The 22,336-nt window shown below is 30.8% G+C and overlaps 1 protein-coding gene across 1 annotated transcript; it reads right to left on the bottom strand.

Annotated features, from left to right (window-relative positions):
- Positions 1-9,121: 9,121 nt before the first annotated feature.
- LOC114721681 (50S ribosomal protein L1-like) lies at positions 9,122-12,126 on the bottom strand (the record flags this gene model as incomplete). Its single annotated transcript, XM_028907528.1, is given in 10 exon segments — positions 9,122-9,199; positions 9,539-9,566; positions 9,568-9,583; positions 10,145-10,232; positions 10,331-10,438; positions 10,630-10,674; positions 10,761-10,828; positions 11,195-11,297; positions 11,365-11,406; positions 12,037-12,126. Coding segments are annotated over 10 exon segments (666 nt in total), but the record flags the coding sequence as incomplete, so codon positions are not given.
- Between the last annotated feature and the right edge of the window lie 10,210 nt (positions 12,127-22,336).

The following is a 22,336-nucleotide window of genomic DNA, read 5'->3' as shown; positions in this document are numbered from 1 at the left end:
GAGGCTCTGCATTTTCGGGGAATATATTTGTGGCGAAGAGAAGTCAAGAGAGATCCTGGGGCCTACTCATTTCGTTCAGTTCAGCTTTATGTTGAGTACAGTGCTCCACGACAGCAGAATCTTGTTGCGGCGCCAGAAACGCCCTGGCCGATAATTCGCGCCTCATCAAAAGAAAGATTAAATTAAAAATATTTGACATTGATGGCAAAGAGACATGAGAGAATTTCACCGCATCCCCTTTATAGCTGGTTAATTTTCATTTGCCTCCAAAATTCTGAAACTTGACCAAAATTAAATCAAATTTTGTGAGTAAAAATATATTGGTCCCCTTACTTTTTTTTCTTTATAAAAGTATAGATTTATGATTGTTACATGCCTATTTTGCATTATATGTTTAAGCGAATATTTAGATAAAAACTGAATCATGATTTTACTGTATATAAAATAAATATGTGGAAGTCTCAACTTCCATAAAAGTACTTTTAAAAAGTGCTTTTGAAATGAGCTAGACACCCCCTAAATAAGTTTGTTGGTTTGGTAACCATCAATCTTTTTAAGCCATCAAACTCACCAGAACGGTAGGAGTGGGTTCAAGCTCTCTTTATGTGTTATGTGTTGTGTTTTTTCCCCCCATATATAGAAGAGGATACACAAAAAACTTGACAACTTTGTTTCTTTAATTCTTTCTCAACTATTTCCCGTCGTGTATTAGTTATTATTACAAAGATGCTATGTTTTTTTCCCTTGTTATAGCTCATGTTTTGTTTTGTTTTCCGATCAAAGCTCATGCTCCATTCCTCTCACTATTTTGCTTTCCTGGGCCTTCATCTTTAGAATAGCACATGCTAGAAACCACAACGGATAATGCTTTTCAGGGTTTAGGGTTTCTTTCTTGCAACATGAATCATATCCACCTCCCAAATCCCTTCGAAGAATTCATTTAATTTCATCAATAGTATCCCTATACAAAACCTTAATACTACCATTGCCATTAATCATCACCAGTGGTGTGTGTGTGTGTGTATATATATATATATATATATTATTTTAAGTCTTTAATATAAGATTTAGCTAGAAATTCAATTTACTCCTAAATACAAGACCATAATCTACCTTACCTCTCGTATCCAAGTAGTCATTATGATGATTACAAGAACTCTCTCAATATACATGATTAATAAAGATGTTTTAGAAAAGATGGTGCCTATTTATTACAAATAACTATCTTAATTAATTTTTTGTAATATACGTGAATTAGTTGTCTAACCTTATATGAATGACCGGAAGTAGCATTTTTTTTGCCCTCATCTTCTTTTGATTACTATTACTTCTTCTCTTTTTTGATTTCTCATATGTGTTTGACTTCGTTTTCAAGGTCCATATCTACGTTTGACTTCATTTTCGGGTCAATATCTACTTCCTCCTTCCTTCATATTCAAACTTAAGGGCTCCAAACAATTTTTTGGGGGTCCAACTATGTCACCCCTCTTATGAATTTAATCAGAGCTCTACTCTCTCTTCTCCATCTTCATGTTCACTTCACTTTATTAAAGAAAGATGGCAAGATATATTGTGAATGATACCCCCTAAATTTTACAATTTTTGATTTTGCATGTTTCTATGACTTTGATTTTGTTAAAGATGCATCTTGATGACTAGCGGTAGAAATGATTTCCATCATTTTTGAAGCAACTTCATCATTGATGGATCCATATACTACTTCTCATCCCTAATAAAAATGTTAGTTTGACATTCAATTTGGTCTTAGATATAAGATCATAGTCTACTTTATCTTTTCTATTTATTTTTTTTCAAAATAGTAATTATAATAACTGCACATGTTAAAAGTTTCATGAAATGATAATTCTAGCTAATATATGTTAGTATTAACAATGGTATTCTAGGAAAGTAATACCTATATATTATAAATAACTAATTTAACAAACTTTCTTAATGTACTCAAATCAGTCAACTAACTCTTATATGAAGGATGAATCATAATATTAGTTATTAGTTTCAGTGGATGGGTTTGTAATTTTTCATCATAGATCTAGTGGAAAATCAAATATTGCTTCTAAAACTCCCATGAAGACTGAATGAGGTGGGATTCTCGATCAAAGCCTCACAAGTATATATGAGCAATGAAATAAATAATATGATGTGCTGCAGCAGGAGGCAAAATTCAAGAAGAGAGATGCAAGAAAGAATTAGCAGTAATGGACAGATGTTAAAATTTCAGTCCAACTTTTCACGCATCATGTCATTAGGTTATAAAACTACTGTCACGTATACTTTAGATTGGCATTTTAATTGCATTATCACTTGCGTTTTAGTTTGAGATTTTTGCATTTAGTTATAGGTCTATTTGACTCTCTTGTTCATGAATCCAACATATGAAGTTCATTAACTTTCACCTCAATTTCTTTTATATATTAAAATATTTTCGGGAATCTTTAGGGAGGAAATTGTGCTGAAGCGGTGTTACGACATCGTTTGGATTCACGTTTTGAATGTAAAATATACTTTGAAAAGTGTGAAATGTGGGTTTAGCTTGGATAATTGGATCAACTCTTTTTTTCCCCCCCGGTATTTGACTTGTGGTGAAAAAGCGCCTTATCACATTGGGCAAAAAGAGTTATGGTGTCTATATATATACTATTTCTGATCCTTAATATAAAAATTAGTTAGAAATTCAATTTGCTCTTAAATATAAGACCACAATCAATCTTATCTCTCGTATCCAAGTAGTCATTATGATGATTACAAGAATTCTCTCTATATACATGATTAATAAGGATACTTTAGAAAAGATGACAACTATTTATTACAAATAACTATCTTAACTAATTTTTTGTAATATTCACGAATTAGTTATCTAACCTTATATGAATGACCAGAAGTAGTATTTTTTCTGCCCTCATCTTCTTTTGATTACTATTTCTTCTTCTCTTTTCTGATTTCTCATATGTGTTTGACTTCATTTTCAAGGCCAATATCTACGTTTGACTTCATTTTTAGGGTCAATATCTACTTCCTCCTTCCTTCATATTCAAACTTAAGGGCTCCAAACAATTTTCTGGGGGTCCAACCATGCCACCTCTCCTATGAATTTATTCAAAGCTCTACTTCCTCTTCTCCCTCTTCATGTTTACTTAACTTTATTAAGGAAAGATGGCAAGATAGATGGTGAATGGTACCCCCTAAATTTTACAATGTTTGATGATCTGCATGTTTTTATGACTTTGATTTTGTTAAAGATGCATCTTGATGACTAGCGGTAGAAATGATTTCCATCATTTTTGAAGCAACTTCATCATTGATGGATCCATATGCTACTTCTCATCCTTAATAGAAATGTCAGTTTGACATTTAATTTAGTTTTAGATATAAGATTTCATTCTATTTTATCTCTTATATTTATCTTTTTTTTAAGAAAATAATAATTGGAGTAGCTGCACATGTTAAAAGTTTCATCAAATGATAGTTTTAGCTAATACATGTTAGTATTAACAATGGTATTCTAAGGAAGTAACGTCTATCTATTATAAATAACTAATTTAACAAACTTTTTTAATCTACTTAAATCAGTCAATTAACTCTTATATAAAAAATCAACCATAATATTAGTTTCAGTGGATGGGTTTGTAATTTATCATCATAGAACTAGTGGAAAATCAAATATGGCTTCTAAAACTCCGATGAAGACTGAATGAATGAGGTGGGATTTTCGATCAAAACCTCACAAGTATATATGGGCAATGAAATAAATAATATGATGTGCTGCAGTAGGAGGCAAAATTCAAGAAGAGAGATGCAAGAAAGAATTAGCAGTAATGGACAAATGTTAAAATTTCTTCTTCTTCTTGTTTTTTTTTTTTTACCAGTGTTAAAATTTCAATCCAACTTTTCACGCATCATGTCATTAGGCTATAAAACTGCTGTCACGTATATTTTAGATTGGCATTTTAATTGCATTATCACTTGCGTTTTAGTTTGAGACTTTTGCATTTAGTTATAGGTCTATTTGACTCTCTTGTTCATGAATCCAACACATGAAGTTCATTAACTTTTTCCTCAATTTCTTTTATAGATTAAAAGATTTTTGGGAATCTTTAGGGAGGAAATTGCGCTGGAGCGGTGTTACAACATCGTTTGGATTCGCGTTTTGAATGTAAAATATACTTTGAAAAGTGTGAAATGTGGGTTTCGTTTGGATAATTGGATCAACTCCCCCCCCGGGCTATTTGACTTGTGGTGAAAAAGCGCCTTATCACATTGGGCAAAAAGAGTTATGGTGAATGGGTGGTGATTGGTGAAGGCAATCTACCGTTAGAACGTTAAATGCTGTTTCAAAATTTTTACCAACTCTAATTTGCCCCTTCTCTACATCTCCAGTTTTGCTCTTTTTGAATTTATTGGGAGTGAGAACTCCAAGAAGATTTTTTGTTATTATTTATATTCACATTTATCCATGAAATACATTTAAAAATTATTTTAAAAGACAAAATTAAATTAAATGTAATTCAATTAAAAGGGTTTAAATTTCAGAGAATGGATCTAAATTAGTAATTGTCAACACGTCATAGATGCTTTCTTTTGTTTTTTTTTGACTTAAGTATATGTATCTTTTTATTAAAAGCAATTATGTTTAAAATACTGTTTGGTACAAAATATATACACTTATTTAGCGAGAATTTAAATCTTAATTCGCCAAAATTATAAAGGACTAATTTCTTCTGTTAGAAATAACCTTCGGATGATTTCCTAGCAGGTCATCGGGACATAGGATTTAATTTTTGGTTGGCTCTGGGCCAAAAAAAAAGTTATGGTCGGCTTTGAATCCCCTAACCACATTTTGGTAATTATGTTAACGAGGCAAAAGCTTTATGGCAAGGAATTGGCTAATAATTAATAGGAAAATTATTGTGTGATCCTAATAAAGAAATATGATTATGAAAAAAAAAATCTCATAACAAGTAATTACAAGTTTTGATATAGGATATGACAAGAAGATCCTTACTACTCATTGTTGTTAGAATTTGTAGTTATTATATTCTTTTCTCTTAGGATCTTAAATACTTTCTCTGTAATTGATTCCTTGTCATGTAAGCCTGCTTTATTTAATTGAATGTGACACGCTTCCTCTAATCCTTATTATAAGCTACCTTGTAGAAGTAATGTTTGTCATTATTATAGGTCACCAAGTGTACTGTTAGTTACGTTATTTCAAAATTGTCCCTATTTAAAGTTTGATGTAATTTTTCCTTTTCACTTCTCAAAATAAAATTCATGATTATAAAAAAGGATAAATTTAGAAAAATTTTATTTTCAAACAAATGTAATGATTTAACTATCTTTTTTTTTAAAAAAAAATTCTGATGAGATGGTTAGAATTGTCTTGTAATGGTTAGAATAGTAGATGTGGGCGGCAATATTTAAACACAAAGACGTCTCTCTGTTTAGAAAGTCTATTATTTTTAATTTTGTTGACGTGGCTTTCATTAAAGCTTAAGTTTGTTTCATAATCTCTTTTGTCATCAAGATAATTATTTGAATTATTATATTCCAAAATTTTAACTTCCGCCATTTACGCGCAAACATGCATAGTCTCTTTGGCGAGGCATGAACCTTTTAAATTCGTATGTGTCACTCTAATTAGTTACGCAATATTAGTTATGAGTTATGAATTTATGATATGTTAATTAAATTTTTTTTAAAAAGTGTGGTAGAATAATTTATTGGGTCAAATAATATGAATAAAAAGTATTTCTTAGAATGGATTTATTAATCAATAGATGTAGATGCACGGTTCAATTTAATTTTACCCTAATTTTTTTCTTGAGGTGTCTTGGATATCTTAGGGGTAGGACTCCGGTTAAAAAAACGAAAAAGCGTAGAGGGTAGGAGAATAATGTTGTTTTCCATATATTAAAAAATAGTCATATTGCCCATATTAGTTGGTCAGGACCAATGGGATTAGGTCTAGTAATAAAAAAGGTTGGTCAGAAAAAAATTTTATTAAAAAAAAAAAAGACAGAGAGATACAAATGGACTAATGTTATTTCTTATCCCTGTAAAAGATTAAATTACTATTTTAACCAACCACCTTGATTGTTTACAGATGTATGTGCTTTTCATACAAGTTGAGTCGTAAACTAAAATAGTGTGATAAATTATAAATCCTCCTCCAAAATTTATAAGTTCTTTAGAAATTAACAACTCAATTTATTCAAGATTTAATAAGTAAACATACCAACAAGCATTGATTTCGTAAGTTCTTTAGAACTAGGCCTAATTTTTTTTATGATTAGAAATATTTTCTTTGTTTTTATTCAGAATAAATTCGTTTAAATAAAGCAAACTATTTTAAAACACAAAAAAGGAGAATCAATCAAGCCCAAGCTTGAAGAATTTGATCATAGATGTTAGTTGTTAATTCTTCAACTGTGACGTAAAAGGTTAGTTTTTAATATTAAATTGGATTAATAGCATAATTTATCCCTGTCAGAATTGACTTAAATACTATAACAAAATGATTTGACATTAACTATGGATTTAACCATAATATAATGATCAAATTTATTTAGTCACGTCAAATAATTATTTAGTTATTTATTATTAAGATTATATTAGATTGAAAGTGATAGCGACAAAATCATTAATTTTTCTTTTGAGAGAATTACAATGAGGTCTCAGACAAGGAAAACAATTAAAAAATAAGTTCCAGAGGTTGTCATCTCTATTATAGGACTTGTTATTATATACTGTTAAGGTTGTTATTAGGACCTTTTGTTAATTATTTCTCTTCTGTGAGACTTGATTGTAATTCTTTTTTTCTTTTTGATTCGATTACAGTCAAACTCTTTTTAAAGACCGGCAAAAAAAAAAAAAGTGTTCGTAGTTCTTAAATCCAACATATCATTCAATAAGGGGAATCTATAAGTACTGTGTGACTTTTAAGCTTGTAAAAAGAAAAGTATTATTCTCCCTATCTATACGTTTATTTTTAATTTGAGGTGGATATAAACTAATTAATTAAAATGATTACATCAAGGCCAAACTTAATCAATTTATTAAACACAAAATAAAACTTGTTAAAAAGGTGTTTGGGAATAAATAAATATTTCTGATTTATTCATGATTTTGAAAAGTACTATGATTTTTTTTGGATTTTTGTTAATATAATATTTAAAATATAGATGACAAGTTAAAATAACAATAGAAAGAGTAGGAAAATTTGGCAAATTTTAATTTAATATTTCATTTTTGTACTCGCGGCCTAGGAAAAGTGAATAATATAGATATCATACCAAATGAATATTTTTAGTGGGTGAGGAAAGTTATATATGCTATGTTTTAAATTTTTTAAATTTGAAATTTAATATATATAAATAGGAAATTATATCATGACTGAAAATTATGAAAATTTTTAAGTAATTTAATATTTCAGAATTAATATGAAATCATATTTATTTGGGAAAAATGAATGAAAATATGGTGATATTGTGTACCTAAATAAATAATAGATTTATTAATACGCCATGAAAGCTATATGATTTGTAACAAAGTTAGTACAACTTTTGGTTCTGTAAGTTTACTTTCATTTTAGTTTTAGTCTTTCATGTTTATTTTTATTTAAAATATTAATTCTTGTAATCTAATAAAAATTTGGATCATTTTATCCTTTCAGGAACCAAAATTTATAGTTTGAAAATTGAAAAACCAAAATCAAAATAAAGACAAATTTAAGATATCAAAGATTACATTAACCCTTTATAGTATTTATAAAAGAAAATCGTGTGTGTGAAAAAAAAATAGTTTTTTTTTTATTATAATACTCTAGACACCCACTTGGAATTATTTTATTAATCCATGTGGCTGTCTAACAGGTTACTTTTCGCCGGTTATATATGGTAGAGGTATGATTGCCATTATTCCCAGCTTTGTTAAAAATGATTATCAAATTGGCTTTTCAATTTTACATATGATAATTACAACAAGCAACCAAGAAGATTTTAGTTCATGGTCCAAAAAAAAACCAAGCAAATTTTATGTATGATAGCATCCGTGCCCCAAGAGTGGCTTATCAGATAGCCAAAACTGCAAGATTCAATATCTTGTCCCTTTGAATTGCTTTCAATCTTGACATTATATTTCCAAAGGGGTAATTCTGAAACTACAATAAAAGCCTAACATGTTACAAGCTTACACAAATTGCGAAAAATGGAAGTTGAGCTCATCAGTTGTCGCATATATCACAAGGCATCAAGCAACCTTATAGAATCAATAATGAAATGATGAAAGTTTGAAAAAAAAATCCAAAATATGCTGATCAAAACTCAGATTGATGCCAGAAGCCTGTAATAGCCCCATGCCACATCATACGATCTGTTTGAATTAGCTGTGTAAAAAAAACTAAAAAAAACTTATTTTCAATGCAACTTTTTAAAAAATAAGATCGGATGAAAATTAGATTGGGTAATACGATTTGTATTTAAATTGACTTTTATAAAAGTTAGTTTGTAAAGTTAAAAAAATTGTTTGACTTATAAGGACATACTCATCTTATCTTATTTATAAAATACTTTTAATATATTTCACAGTATTAATTCATTTTTAAAATATAATAATTTTCTAACTTTATTCCTATTTATTTAATATATACACTTCAAAATTAATCATTTACACTATAATAAATGAAGGATAAAATAACATATTCATATTAAAAATTTAAACAGGTGACTTATAAATAAGGTCAAAAAAAACTTTATCTTCTTGACTTATAAGATCATAGGAGTATTTGAAATCAAAAGTGTATTCGTAACCTATTTATTATTTTTAATTAATTTTAACTAATTTTTTATTATTCATAAATTAGTTATTTTAATCTTATAATAAGAATTAGAAGGAGCAAAAATCCTTAAAGGTGAAACCCAACTTTTTTTTTCCCCTTAACTTCTCTCCACCTTTTAACACTCACGAGCATAAGTAACAAATTTTTACTTTTGACTTATCCTTGGCTTTTGATGGGAAAGTACAAACAACTAGAGTTTATCAATCGCACGATTTCTCGTTTATATCGCACGATTACCTCCCTCCCAAAACGCCCTGACAAACAGGCTCATAGCAGATTCAGAGACTTGTAATTATCAGCTGCTCTTGATAAGGATTGCATTGAAACCGGGTACCCCGGTCCCATCTGCAACATTACCATTCAACTGAATCACTAGAAAGAAAGAAAACAGCAATAAAATTTTTTCCCAAAAAAAAGGTACAAATAACAAAAATACAGGTTTTTGTTATTCTCATCAACTTTCTTCACTTTAATGGAACTTATCACGATGGCAACAGGAGATAAACCGATGGACTTCAAACGAATGAATTGTTTGCTGATGTATGGAGTTTAAAATATGACTATGTGTTTCCAGGCAAAAGGAGCCTACGTACTAGTACCAGTTAGAATGAAATAGTATACAACTTTAAATCGACAATATACAGCATATAAAAATGAAAATAAGGCAAAGGTTTATAAGCTTACCGTGCTGCTCATATGGACAGATAGGACACCCAGCATATTTTGAAGCTGAACAGCAAATATGACATACGAGATCAATAGATAGAAGTCAACTTAGAACATACACTTGGTAATCATATAGAAACATAAACAATAATGGCAGTACCAAACTAATATTGGTCCCTGCCAATGCAGTCTTTTAATTTAATTTAAAAAAGGACGGTGGGGAAGAGTCACTCAAGCTATTTGAGCCACTAAGACTCTTGCCTTCGTGGAAAGGATGAGCTTCCGTTTTGAAATTTAAACGCAAGTCAAATTCTAGATGTTTTGGGACTCAAAACAGTTACAAGGAAAACAGAGCTGCTCTAAATGATAGCAAACCTTATGGAATAATAATTTACTATAGATGTCACAGGTTGTAGATAAGGTCTTTAAGACAGACCCCAAACGAAAGTCTTCATAAGTTGACTCCCAAACCAAAAGGCACTTGCCAAAGTTCAAGCAAGATCAAGTACAATATTAAGCCAGATTGAGCCACTTGCCAATCAAAGCCTTAGGAAGAGGGATATGGGGGTGCAGTTAAATATGCCCAGATATTTAAACTTTAACAAGGAAAACTGTGCCACTTACTCTTCTTTAAGCCAGCAGGCTTGGCAGCCAAGAGAGCATTCATGAATGCACCTATGCTTCCACGTAACTGATTCTCTCTGAAGCTTATCTGTGGATATCACTGTGAGTATATGACAGATTACATGTAATGCATAACATAAGTATTATTGTACGACGTCTATCATGAGCCCGAAGAAAAAATTGTACCTTTCCAATTCCCGCATGCACAATTGACTTACTCTCCATTTTAAAGTCCACACGACCCTGTCTTAGCTCATTCAGCTGCCCAGGAATATCACTGGTCAGAGTACCTAGCTGCAGAAAGTATTGATACAGCCAACAAGGGTTAAAGGTGTTTAATTTATTAATTTTCAAGCAGTAGCTTGCCTTGCAATACAAATAAAAAAAAGTGTACAATTTACATTTCAACCACCCCAAAAAACAAAAAAACAAAAAAGAAAAAGAAAAGAACAACGCAAAGTACAAAGAAGTGTTGAGGAGCTTACTTTCTTGTCTGGCATCAGTCTACGTTTTCTAAGATATTGTGCTATCTGCAAAATAGTTCACGTAAGCTCTAGAAAAAAGCAAACATTGATTTAGATTTTACAGGTATACAACCATTATAATTACAAAGTACCTTTCCAAGATGAGGTGCCATTCCTGGAGTTGAGAAGCACTTGTCAACTCTACGCTTGTTATTACCATCTATAGAAGCACATGATCAATAATACTTTAGATTTTTGGATAGAAAAATAATTAATGCATTAAATTGTACTTGAGCGGTTGCATATTCTTAGCATCAAAAGAACAAGTTACAAATAGTAAGTCGATCAATCAAGATTAGCATCTCCCCTACATTATCAGTATTAGTCAACACATTCCTTGAACTAAGCAAACAACCACTCAACAAAAATATTGTCATGTATTTTCCTTAATGGGCACAACATCCTAGTTGATCCTTGTGTATGTAGCAGAAATAACTTGTAAATTCAATTTTATAAGATTTAGTATGGTAAAAAATGAATCAATGTGAGGGTCAAAATTGTAAGGAAAAAGGGAATAGTTCATTACTAGCAATCTCCTCAATAAGCTCTTTACCCCCAACTATATCAGCTCCTGCAGCTCTAGCTTCCTCCGCATCAGCTCCTGCTGCAAAAACAGCCACACTGACGGCCTGGAAACCGTGTGTAATTAGGTGACATAACTACAACTATATGAATAAATAAACAACCATAAATTACCTTAGGCGTGCCATGAGGCAGAATCATAGTACCACGAACTGCCTGCCAAAAAGTTGAAATTGTAATCTCATAATGAAATATGAGCAACAAAATAACACCTAATAAAGCTTGCAGCAGGTGAGTACAAAATGTTACAGAAGAGATAACAACGAAACTTTTGCTGATGAGGTTTGGAGGCATTAATGGGAAAAACTTCCCAAAATGATTCATTCCACAAAAAATGAATAATAAATTCAAAACAAACGGCCATCAGAACTTCCAAAAAAACGATGTTGTGAAAAGATTTTACTGTTACTTATCAACAGAATGGCCTAATAAAATAGGTCATACAGACTCTATGACTGTCAATTCAAAAAGGAAAAGTAACGATAAAAGCGGATTGGATCAAGGCATTTCGGTCATTATAGACAATACAAAGTCTTCTCGCGCATAGCAGCTAGACAGCATGACATGATACTTACAAATTCACATTCAGTTGAAAGAACCATAAAATACTAATTTTTCAAAACATATCGCTCCCAACTTCAGAGGAAGCCAAAAAGAGTCTACAACCTGTTAAATATGTCAAAGCTGCCTTGCCTAAGAGGTATCTATACCAAACTCTGATTTTACATCGTATTATACAATGAAGCAAAACTGAATAATAAAATTTTAAGATATATTGGCATATACCTGTTCTGTTCGTTTTGATTCAATACCCAATCTTACATGCACCTCGACGGTTTCATCAAATTTTGCCTTTGCGTTGGCCTGAACAACAATCAAAGATATCAATTGAGGTCACCAATGATCAACTTCAAATCAACAACCGAGAAAAAAAAAAAAAAGCGGATTATCGCCATGAATGTCAAATGCTCCTGAACAATATATATATATATAATGGAAGTATAAAATCCGCAAAAATTTGGAACTGAAAAAAAAACACAAAAAACAAAAACAGAATGAATCACTCATTATTAAGAAGATACACACAAAAAAGTTGACAACTTTGTTTTTTTAATTCTCTTACATATTTCCTGTCATGTAGTATTAGCTATTATTAAAAAGATGCTGTGATTTTTTTTTTTGGGTTATGGCTCATATTTTGTTATTTTGTTTTCCAAACAAAACTCATTCTCCATTCCTCTCATTATTTTGCTTTCCTAGGCCTTCATCTCTAGAATAGCACATGCTGGAAACCCCACAGATGTTGCTTTTCAGGATTTAGGGTTTCTCTCCTGCAACATGAATCATATCCACCTCCCAAATCCCTTTGAAGAATTCATTTAATTTCATCAATAGTATCCCTATCCAAAACCTTAATATTACCATTGCCATTAATCTTCACCAATCACCACTTATGTATATCTATATTACTTCTGGTCTTTAATATAAGAGTTAGCTAGAGATTCAATTTGCTCTTAAATATAAGACCATAATCTACTTTATCTCTTGCATTCAAGTAGTCACTATGATGATTACAAGAACTCTTTCAATATACATTATTAATAAAAATATTTTAGAAAAGACAGTAGCTTTTTATTACAAATAACTATTTTAACTAATTTTTTTTAAGATTCGTGAATTAGTTATCTAATTCTTGTATAAAGGACCAGAGATAGTATTTTTTTCCACCCCATCTTCTTTTGATTTCTAGTACTTCTTCTCTTTTCTGATTTCTCATATGTGTTTGACTTCATTTTTAGGGTCAATATCTACTTCCTCCATCCTTCATGTTCAAACTTAAGGGCTCTAAACAATTTTTTGTGTGTCCAACTCTATGAACTCTCCTATGAACTTATTCACAGCTCTGCTTCCTCTTCTCTATCTTCATGTTCACTTTGTTAAGGAAAGACGACAAGATAGATTGTGAACGATGCCCCCTAAATTTTACAATGTTTGATTTTGCACGTTTCTATGACTTTGATTTTGTTAAAGATGCATCTTGATGTCTAGCAATAAAAATGATGTCTATCAATTTTGAAGCAACTTCATCATTGAATCCATATACTATCTCAGGTCCTTAATATAAGTGTTAGTTTGACATTCAATTTAGTCTTAAATATAAAATCCTAATTCACTTTACCTCTTATATTTATCTCTTTTTAAAAAAAATAGACATTGTAGTAGTTGTACATGTTACAAGTTCAAAAAAATTCATGATAGGAGCTCTTGGAGAAGGAAGGATCAATGTATTTTGCAACTTCCAACTGTGGGAATCAAGTAAATAATATTTCTAACTATACTCTTATTCTATTCTTCCCTTTGAGACAGAGCAATGTGATTTTTCTTCTTCATTTTGGTGAGTTGCATTATGGTACGTTGAGTTACATATTGGAAGGGAGTAAGAGGTGAAGTTAATTATGGAAGATGTTAGTTGGAGGAATTTGTAGTTAGTTTGGAGAGGGATATTTTTGTTTTTGTAGTCTGATTGCTAATCTCTGATTTCCATAGGATTGGTTACGGTGAACAAGGGTTAGGAATGGTAGAGTGTGTGTAACATCCTGAGTTTTAGCAGGTTTTAATGACCTCTTTTAGTTGATTTTGAGGATAAATTAATGATTTAATGTTGATCTTGGTGTTTGGGTTGGAATTGAGGTATGTTGGAGGAATAGGTGAACAGACCCCTCTCAAGGTATGTTCGCCACGGCGAACCGGGAGTTCTAGGGGGGATTGTCTTTCGGGAAGGTTTGGCTGTGACGAAGTCATAGGGACGCCGCGGCGAAGTTGTTCAAGTGAGCGAGGTTTCCCTCTCGGGAAGGTCTTGTCTCAGCGAAGTTAGGGGTATGTCACGGCGAAGGTTTTCTGGGCGAGCGAGAGTTTCCTCTCAGGAAGTTTTCACCTCGGCGAATATTGGAGTTCGCTGCGGCGAAGTCAGGCTTTCAAGCGAGTAATCCCTCTCGGGATTAGTTCGCCGCGGCGAAAGGTGTCGAATCTATATAGTCGTGGGAGGGTCTGGTTCTACGAAAATTAGAAAATCTGAAGGAGGAGAGAGAAGCTCTGCTAGGGTTTCAGTGTTGTGGTTTGGGAAAGGTGTTTCTAAGGATCCATTACCTCAAGTAAGTGATTTTAACCTCTAATTTACTTTCTTTCTTGGAATTTCTGAGGATTTATGGTGAAACCCTAAAGTTTTTTAGGTTGTTATGAAATTGAGGTTTTTGACCAATTGTTTCGAGTTTAATTGATTGCTTTGGGTTAGTCTAAGTATTTAATCGGTGTAGTTTTCTTGGATTTGAAGAACTTGGAGTTTTTGAAATTAGGGTTTATGAGATTGGGAGGTTTGTGATTGAGGATGACGATGTGGAGATTGATTTGAGTTTTGTGATTTGGGTTATGTTAAGGAGGGTTAAATTGGATGTTTAATCGGTTTAGAATGTTGTTAAGACTTCAATTGTTCAAATGGGATGTTTGGGTGTTGAATTCCTATAGTGGGTCCTTGAGGTTTGAATCCTAAATTGATATTTGGAGAGGAATTAAGGTTTTAATGGATTTTTATGACCTTGAAGTATTGCCTTGGTGGTTAAACCCTTTTAAGTTGGGTAGAGTTTTGGTTGGAGATAGGAATTTTGTGTCCCCAATTGTTGTTTTGGCCACATTATTTGTTGAAAGCTAATACATAATGGTTGTGTGTTTGTGTGCTTGTGTAGACCGGTTGTGAGCCTTGTTGGTGCACGGGGCCGTATTGTCGGTTTGTTATTCCTTACTCAGGCGAGAGGTAACCACTTTCCAATTCTTTGTACATGCTTTTGTAGCACTGTGAGTGGATTTATGCTTTGTGCTTCGAGTAGCAACTGTGTTCAAAGTGTATGTTGTATATTGAAAAGGAAAACCGTTTTGTGAGGTTTAAATTGATATTGATTGAATTTGTAACTTGTGAAAGATAAGCCACTGAAAGAAGTTAATTGTGAAATGATTATTTACTCTTTGATTACGGTTTGAGCATGATGCATGAATTGGGAATTGGTGAGAGTTTCGATTGTTACTACCAAGTGGTAAGGCCTCCATTAATGCATGATGATTGGCTCTTTACGTCCCTCATAGTGAGGGATAGGCCTTTTGGCTCCATATGTCCCTCAGAGTGAGGGATAGGCCTTTTATGGCTCCTTACGTCCCCCATAGTGAGGGATAGGCCGGGTTCGGCTCTTGAAAATCCCCCAAAATGAGGGATATGGTTGATGGGATTACATCATTGCACTTGCATGACTTGTTGTGGCTATCATGTTATCATATTACTTGTGAACTGCCCCACTTGACACCTCACGAGCACCTATTTAGTAGTACCTTGAATTGGAAAGGTTGGTTACTGGGACGTTTGTCTCACCCCGTGGTTTATAATGTTTTCAGGTGAACTATTTTAATTGTTGATCTTATTGTAAACTGGAGGATATGTTATCTCCTTCTTTTGGTTGGCCGGAGGCCATTTCTAGTGCGTTGTGAAACTTTGATATACATTGTTAGAAACTAATTGGATGGGCTGATTTTGATATCTTTTGTTACCCGGGCCGGAGGCTCGGAGGCCCAGTGGTTGTTAAGGAATGATTTTAGTTGCATGCAACAGAGTTCGAGTTTGAACTGAGTTTAACTGTTAATTTCTAAAGTTATGAAATTTCTTTCTACTATGGTAGTTCATTTTAACAGCTTTTCTTTTCTACCATAGTAGTGAATTTTATGATGAGTTTATAATGTTTTGGAGGTTAAGGGTTTTACAGTGTGGGAGAGAAAATGAAACATGAATCAATGTATGATGCAGAAATATAAGTGGTTATGTTTTTACAGTTGAAAGTTGTGATCAGTTAGGAGTGTTAGGAATGGTGGAGTGTGGGAGAGAAAATGAAACATGAATCAATGTATGATGCAGAAATATAAGTGGTTATGTTTTTACAGTTGAAAGTTGTAATCAGTCAATAGATTGTTGCTAATTCCTATAGAAATGTTGTTATTATGCTTATGATGTTGCAGTTGAAAGTTATTATTTACTAATGAATTGTTGCTAATTTACTTACTAGATTTAATAATGTAGAGCTATTTAATGTTGTCCAGTTAATCAGAAACGCAATGACAGAAATATTATTTTACATGGTTACTTCTAAGTTAGTCATTTGAACACAGAAAATTAACTTATAATGAATTGTTTATCATAACTTGTCATTCGTCAAAAAAATATAAAAATTCTATCATTTTAACACAGAAAATTAACTTATGATGAATTGCTTATCGGAACTTGTTATTTGCCTTACTAAATTTGTCATTCGTCAAAGAAATCTAGAAATTCTGTCATTTGAACACAAAAAATTAACTTCCTATGAATTACTTATCAGAACTTGTTATTTGCCTTACTAAACTTGTCATTCGCCAAAGAAATATGAAAATTCTGTCATTTGAATACAAAAAATTAAATTTATATGAATTGCTTATTAGAACTTGTCATTTGCCTTACCAAATTTGTAATTTAAATATATGCATCCTAACTTATTATTATGCTGGCAGGGTTGAGAATTTCTTGGGACTGTTACAAGAAATGAATGAGGCTTTAATGACTTTTGGTAATGAATATGAGACAGTGAGCGTTAGAAAAGGTGATAAAGTAAGTGAGTGTCTAACTTATAAATGAGGTGATTTGTAAATAATATGTTTAGTGACAAGTAAACATTAAATGGAGAGATCATCCTAATATGTACTTGTCACTGAATATTGCAACAAATGATTGTTGTCAAAGCAATATTGGTTTTTTGTTATTTGCAATACCATTATTGTAATTTCCTATAGTAATATTATAATTGTAAACTTGTTATTATGATAATAGCAACATTACATGACAATCTGAAAATGCTAATATTTTGTTGATGACTGCAACAATATTAACATTTTATATTTATCAATTGTAAAAAGTAACAATGTGGATATATTACATGTTTTAAAGTACATGTACATGAAAAAGTTATTGCATTTGTATAGTCCAAAGTTGTAATTTGACATTCACGACTTGTTGTTTGGCATACCACACTTGTCATTGACCAATCAAATGTGAAAATAATGGCAATTTGTGGTAAAACTTAACTTAATGTGAATAGCAATTACTAACTTGTTATTTGGCATACCATACTTATCGTTGGCCAATCAAACGTGGAAATAATAACAATTTATGGTAAAATTTAAGTTAATGAGAATAGCAATGACACACTTTTTATTTGGCATACCACACTTGTTATTGGCTAATCAAATATTGAAATAATGTCAATTCAAAATGAAACATTGAAAGCTGAGTAACAAATTAGGTAAACATCATTTCAGCAATACATAATTGTTACTGATAATCCATAAATGTGCTAAGTAATTGTTTCTACAAAGTAAAATATATTAGACATATCTTAAATGCAACAACACTATGTACATTTAATCTCCATTTCTCCATTTTATTATCTATAGAGACTTCTTCCTTCTTTTGGTTTTTCTTCCTTGGTATGGCTATGGAATAAGTTTCAATGCATCTTCATTGCAATGACTCTCTTCTTTGTTTCGCATTCATATCACTATCAATCAATCTAGCCAAATACTCCATCATAAATAACAACCAACCATTCAGTATTAGTTTTGATGTGATGCCATCTACCTTGTCCTGAAAAACATTCAACATACAATCATTGACTTGTTACTTTTAATTATAAACTTATTATTTTCCATTATAAACTTGTCAAATCTTCATAATGAACTTGTTATTCCCAATTACTTAAAAACTTGTTATTTCTTATTGTGAACTTGTCATTTTCTATTATAAACTTGTTAAATCCTCCTACCCAACTATTCAATAATCTGTTATTTCCTTTTACTTGTTAAATCCCAACATTCATCTTGTCATTTAAAACCAAACAACCACTTGTTTTTTCAACAATTTATCTTTCTCATGTGCAGTCACAAACTTGTTAACTAACAATTTACATTATACCAATTCCATTATAATAATCTACAAATCCATTATTATTGTTATTTGACAATCTAATCTTGCCATATATAGTTTACAGCAAAATATTGTTGCCCACTGATAGAACTTTAAATTTGAATTCTTTTGATTTGGTGTAATTTTCACGGCAACCAAAGTAAAAGAGCTTTTGAATTTAAATGATATTGGATAAAACCTAAAATCAAAGCAAAGATACCTTTCAAAAAGGAAATTATAAAAATATAATAAAAATACATTTTTAAGTAATTAATTTATATAATTTTTTTAGTTCAAAATATGAGTATCTTCTGCATTTTAAACCCTTTAAAAATTATGAAATCCCTTAATTATCTATAAAAATATATTATAAAATAGGGATAATCACCTACAACTGATTTGACACAAAAAAACATATATTTCATAAAAACATAAATTTTATTATCAGAGGTGAACAAAGTGGCAGCCACAATAAGTGATTTTGAACCTCATCAAGATTTGTGTAAAATATTCAAGTGCAACATTAAATTACGCAAAATGCAGCTAGAAGAATTGTTTGTCAATATTTTTCTTCCAATATTGTGGAGTCCGATAAGGGCACGCCATTTGGGACTTTGAAGTTTAAAATCATATATATGTAACCATTTTATTGTTATTACTACAGGTCAAGCTCTCCAAGAGAAGGTTGCATAACCAAGTTAATCTTAATTTTTTTGAGTTATACATTACAAGTTATATAAAAGGAAACTTGAAACCCAAAAGAAGCAACAAGAATGAAAAATTTAGTATTGATCTCCGTGATTTACATTACATTTAAAGCTTTTTTTTCTGAGAAGACCTAAAGTTGTGAAATATGAAACCTCCAAATCAACTCCAACATAAAAAATTCAGGAGAAACGGTGAAGCATGAGCACAAATAAACCGTGAGAAAATGAGAATGTACAAAAATGATCCAAAGATTCAAAAAGAGTTACCTAGAATGGCACAGATAATAGTTGATCAGCATGGAGGCAGGTTGAGCGAGATTGTTGAGAAGGAGGAGGAAGAGGAGGAGAGAGAGAGAGAGAGAGAGAGAGGAAGACAATAAGGAAAGAGAATGAGAGGATTTGACAGGAAAGGATGAGACTGGAGAAGAGGAGAAGAAGGGCAATTTTGTCTTTTTTTCTAATATTTCATAATTCATATTTAGGACCCAATCTCTTACAGCAATTTTTTAAATGGAAGAACCCATATAGTGATTTTATATTTTTTAGAGTCTTTATTTGCGACTTTCCCAATAATTTAACTATCTTTTTTAATTCTGATGATATAGTTAGAATTGTCTTGTAATAGTTAGAATTGTAGATGTGTGCGGTAATATTTAAACACAAAGACGTCTCTTTGTTTAGAAAGTCTATTATTTTTAATTTTGTTGACGTGGCTTTCATCAAAGCTTAAGTTTGTTTCACAATCTCTTTTGTCATTAAGATAATTATTTGAATTATTATATTCCAAAATCTTAACTTCCGCCACTTACGCTCAAACATGCATGTAGTCTCTTTGGCGAGGCATGGACCATTTTTAAATTTGTACGTGTCACTCCAATTAGCTACTCAAAACTATCTCTAATTCTTAATATAAGACCCTATTTGACTTTTATTTTAGTCTTAAATATAAGACCACAATCCACTTTGTCTCTCATATTTATACATTTTTTTCCAAAGTAGCCCTTCTAATAATGATAGTTCTAGTTAATACACTTGATTAGCAAGGATATTTTGGGAAAGACAACACCTATTTAGGACAAATAACTAACTCAACTTATTTCCTTAATCTCCTCAAATTAGTCAACTGGTTCTTATAATTAGGACCAGAAGTAGTATTAGTTATGACTTATGATATGTTTTATTGGGTCAAATAATATGAACAAAAAGTATTTCTTAGAATGGATTTATTCATCAATAGATGCAGACGTACGGTTAAATTTGATTTTATCCCTATATTTTTTCTTGAGGTGTCTTAGGTATCTTAAAGTTAACGGCAGGAGAATAATGTTTTTCATATACTATCTCTGGTCTTAAATATAAGAGTTAGTTGACTAATTTGAGAAGATTAAGAAAATAAGTTAAATTAGTTAATTGTAATAAATAGATAATATCCTTTTTAAAATATCCTTGCTAATTAAATGTATTGGTAAAATTACAATTATTAGAAGGACTACGTTAGAAAAAAATAGATAAAAATGAGAGACAAAATAGATTGAGATTTTATATTTAAGACCAACATAAAAGTCAAATGAGGTCTTATACTAAGGACTGGAGGTAGTATTAAAAGAAAGAGTAACATCGCCCATATGAATTATGTCCATTATGTTAGTTGGTTAAGACCAATGGGAGTCAGTCTCGTAGAAAATACTAGTTTCTCGTAATGAGCCAATATTTAAATCAATAGATATAAGAGATGCTATGCATAGCGAAAAAAAGTTGGTTAGGAAATTTTTTTAAATGACTAATGTTATTTCTTATCCCTGTATAAGATTAAAATACAATTTTAACCAACCACTTTGATTGTTTACAGCTGTATGTGCTTTTCATACAAGTTGAGCTGTAAACTAAAATAGTGTGATAAATTATAAATCCTCCTCAAAAATTTATAAGTTCTTTAGAAATTAACAACTCAATTTATTCAAGATTTAATAAGTAAATATACCAACAAGCATTGATTTTGTAAATTCTTTAGAACTAGGCCTAATTTTTTATGATTAGATATATTATCTTTGTTTTTATTCAGAATAAACTCGTTTAAATAAGGAAACTATTTTAAAACCAAAAAAACAAAAAAGGAGAATCAATCAAGCCCAAGAATTTGATCGTAGATGTTACTTGTTAATTCTTCAACTGTGACGTGAAAGGTTAGTTTTCAATATTAATAGCACAATTTATCGCTGTAAGAATTGACTTAAATACTATAACAAAATGATTTGACATCAACTATGGATTTAAGTCATTTAACCACAATATAATGATCAAATTTATTTAGTCACGTCAAATAATTATTTAGTTATTTATTATTAAGATCATATTAGATTGAAAGTGATAGCGACAAAATCATTAATTTTTCTTTGATTCGATCATAGTCAAACTCTTGGTAAAGATATGATCAAATCATTGTTACATTTGAGTTTTTCAGTTTATTCCTAATTTTGTTCGTAGTTCTTAAATCCAACATATCATTCAATAAGAGGAATCTCTAAGTACTCTTTCACTTTTGAGCTTCTAATAAGAAAAGTATTATTCTCCCTATCTATACGTTTCTTTTTATTATTTTAAGAAGCTTTTCTTTTTATAACTTTTGAAGGTAATCAAATATAATGAGTAAGAGAGACTAGAAAATAACTCTAAAGGTACGTAGAGATATTATAAAAATAATTAAATAATAAATCATGTTCTTGAACAAGAATTTACAAAAAAAAAATCATAAAATATGAAAATTATCAAACAATAAATCATTTATTTAATTTTTTTCATCAAAAATCACTTTTTTTCTAAAATTTTAAATATAATTAGAATTTGAAATTTTGAACTTTTAAACTAGATATGATGGATGGAAGAGATTAAAAGATAACAGCGTGCATGCATACGGGAAGATATACAAAGATATTATAAAAATTATTGGATAATAAATTATTTTTTAAAAATATTTATGAAGATATTATAGAATTTTAAAATTACTAAATAATGAATTATTTTATTTTATTTATAACCAAACATGAAGGAATTTCTACCCACAACTGTATAAAATAAATCTTTTTTATACCGACTCTAAAACATATAAAAAATTATATATAATAAAAAATTATTCTCAAATAAAAAAATCAACATTAGAGTAGCTTATGTTTGGCATCCACATCATCAGTGTAAACATTATCTTCCAAAAAATTTAACAGGACAAAAAGGTAATTCTCACATACCTTCCGCTATTTTTAAAATATGTCATTGAAATTATCATTGGATTGGATTCTGCTCCACAGAACCGAAGCAAAGCAATAACTTCACAGGAAAGCTTCTTACAAAGAGACAC

The sequence above is a fragment of the Neltuma alba genome, unplaced genomic scaffold (assembly GCF_004799145.2).
Source record: "Neltuma alba isolate B1F8T4 unplaced genomic scaffold, ASM479914v2 tig00012055_pilon, whole genome shotgun sequence".
In the NCBI taxonomy this organism is placed as follows: Eukaryota; Viridiplantae; Streptophyta; class Magnoliopsida; order Fabales; family Fabaceae; genus Neltuma; species Neltuma alba.
The sequence above is the reverse complement of the archived record's forward strand: the minus strand, read 5'-3'. Positions and strand labels throughout refer to the sequence as shown.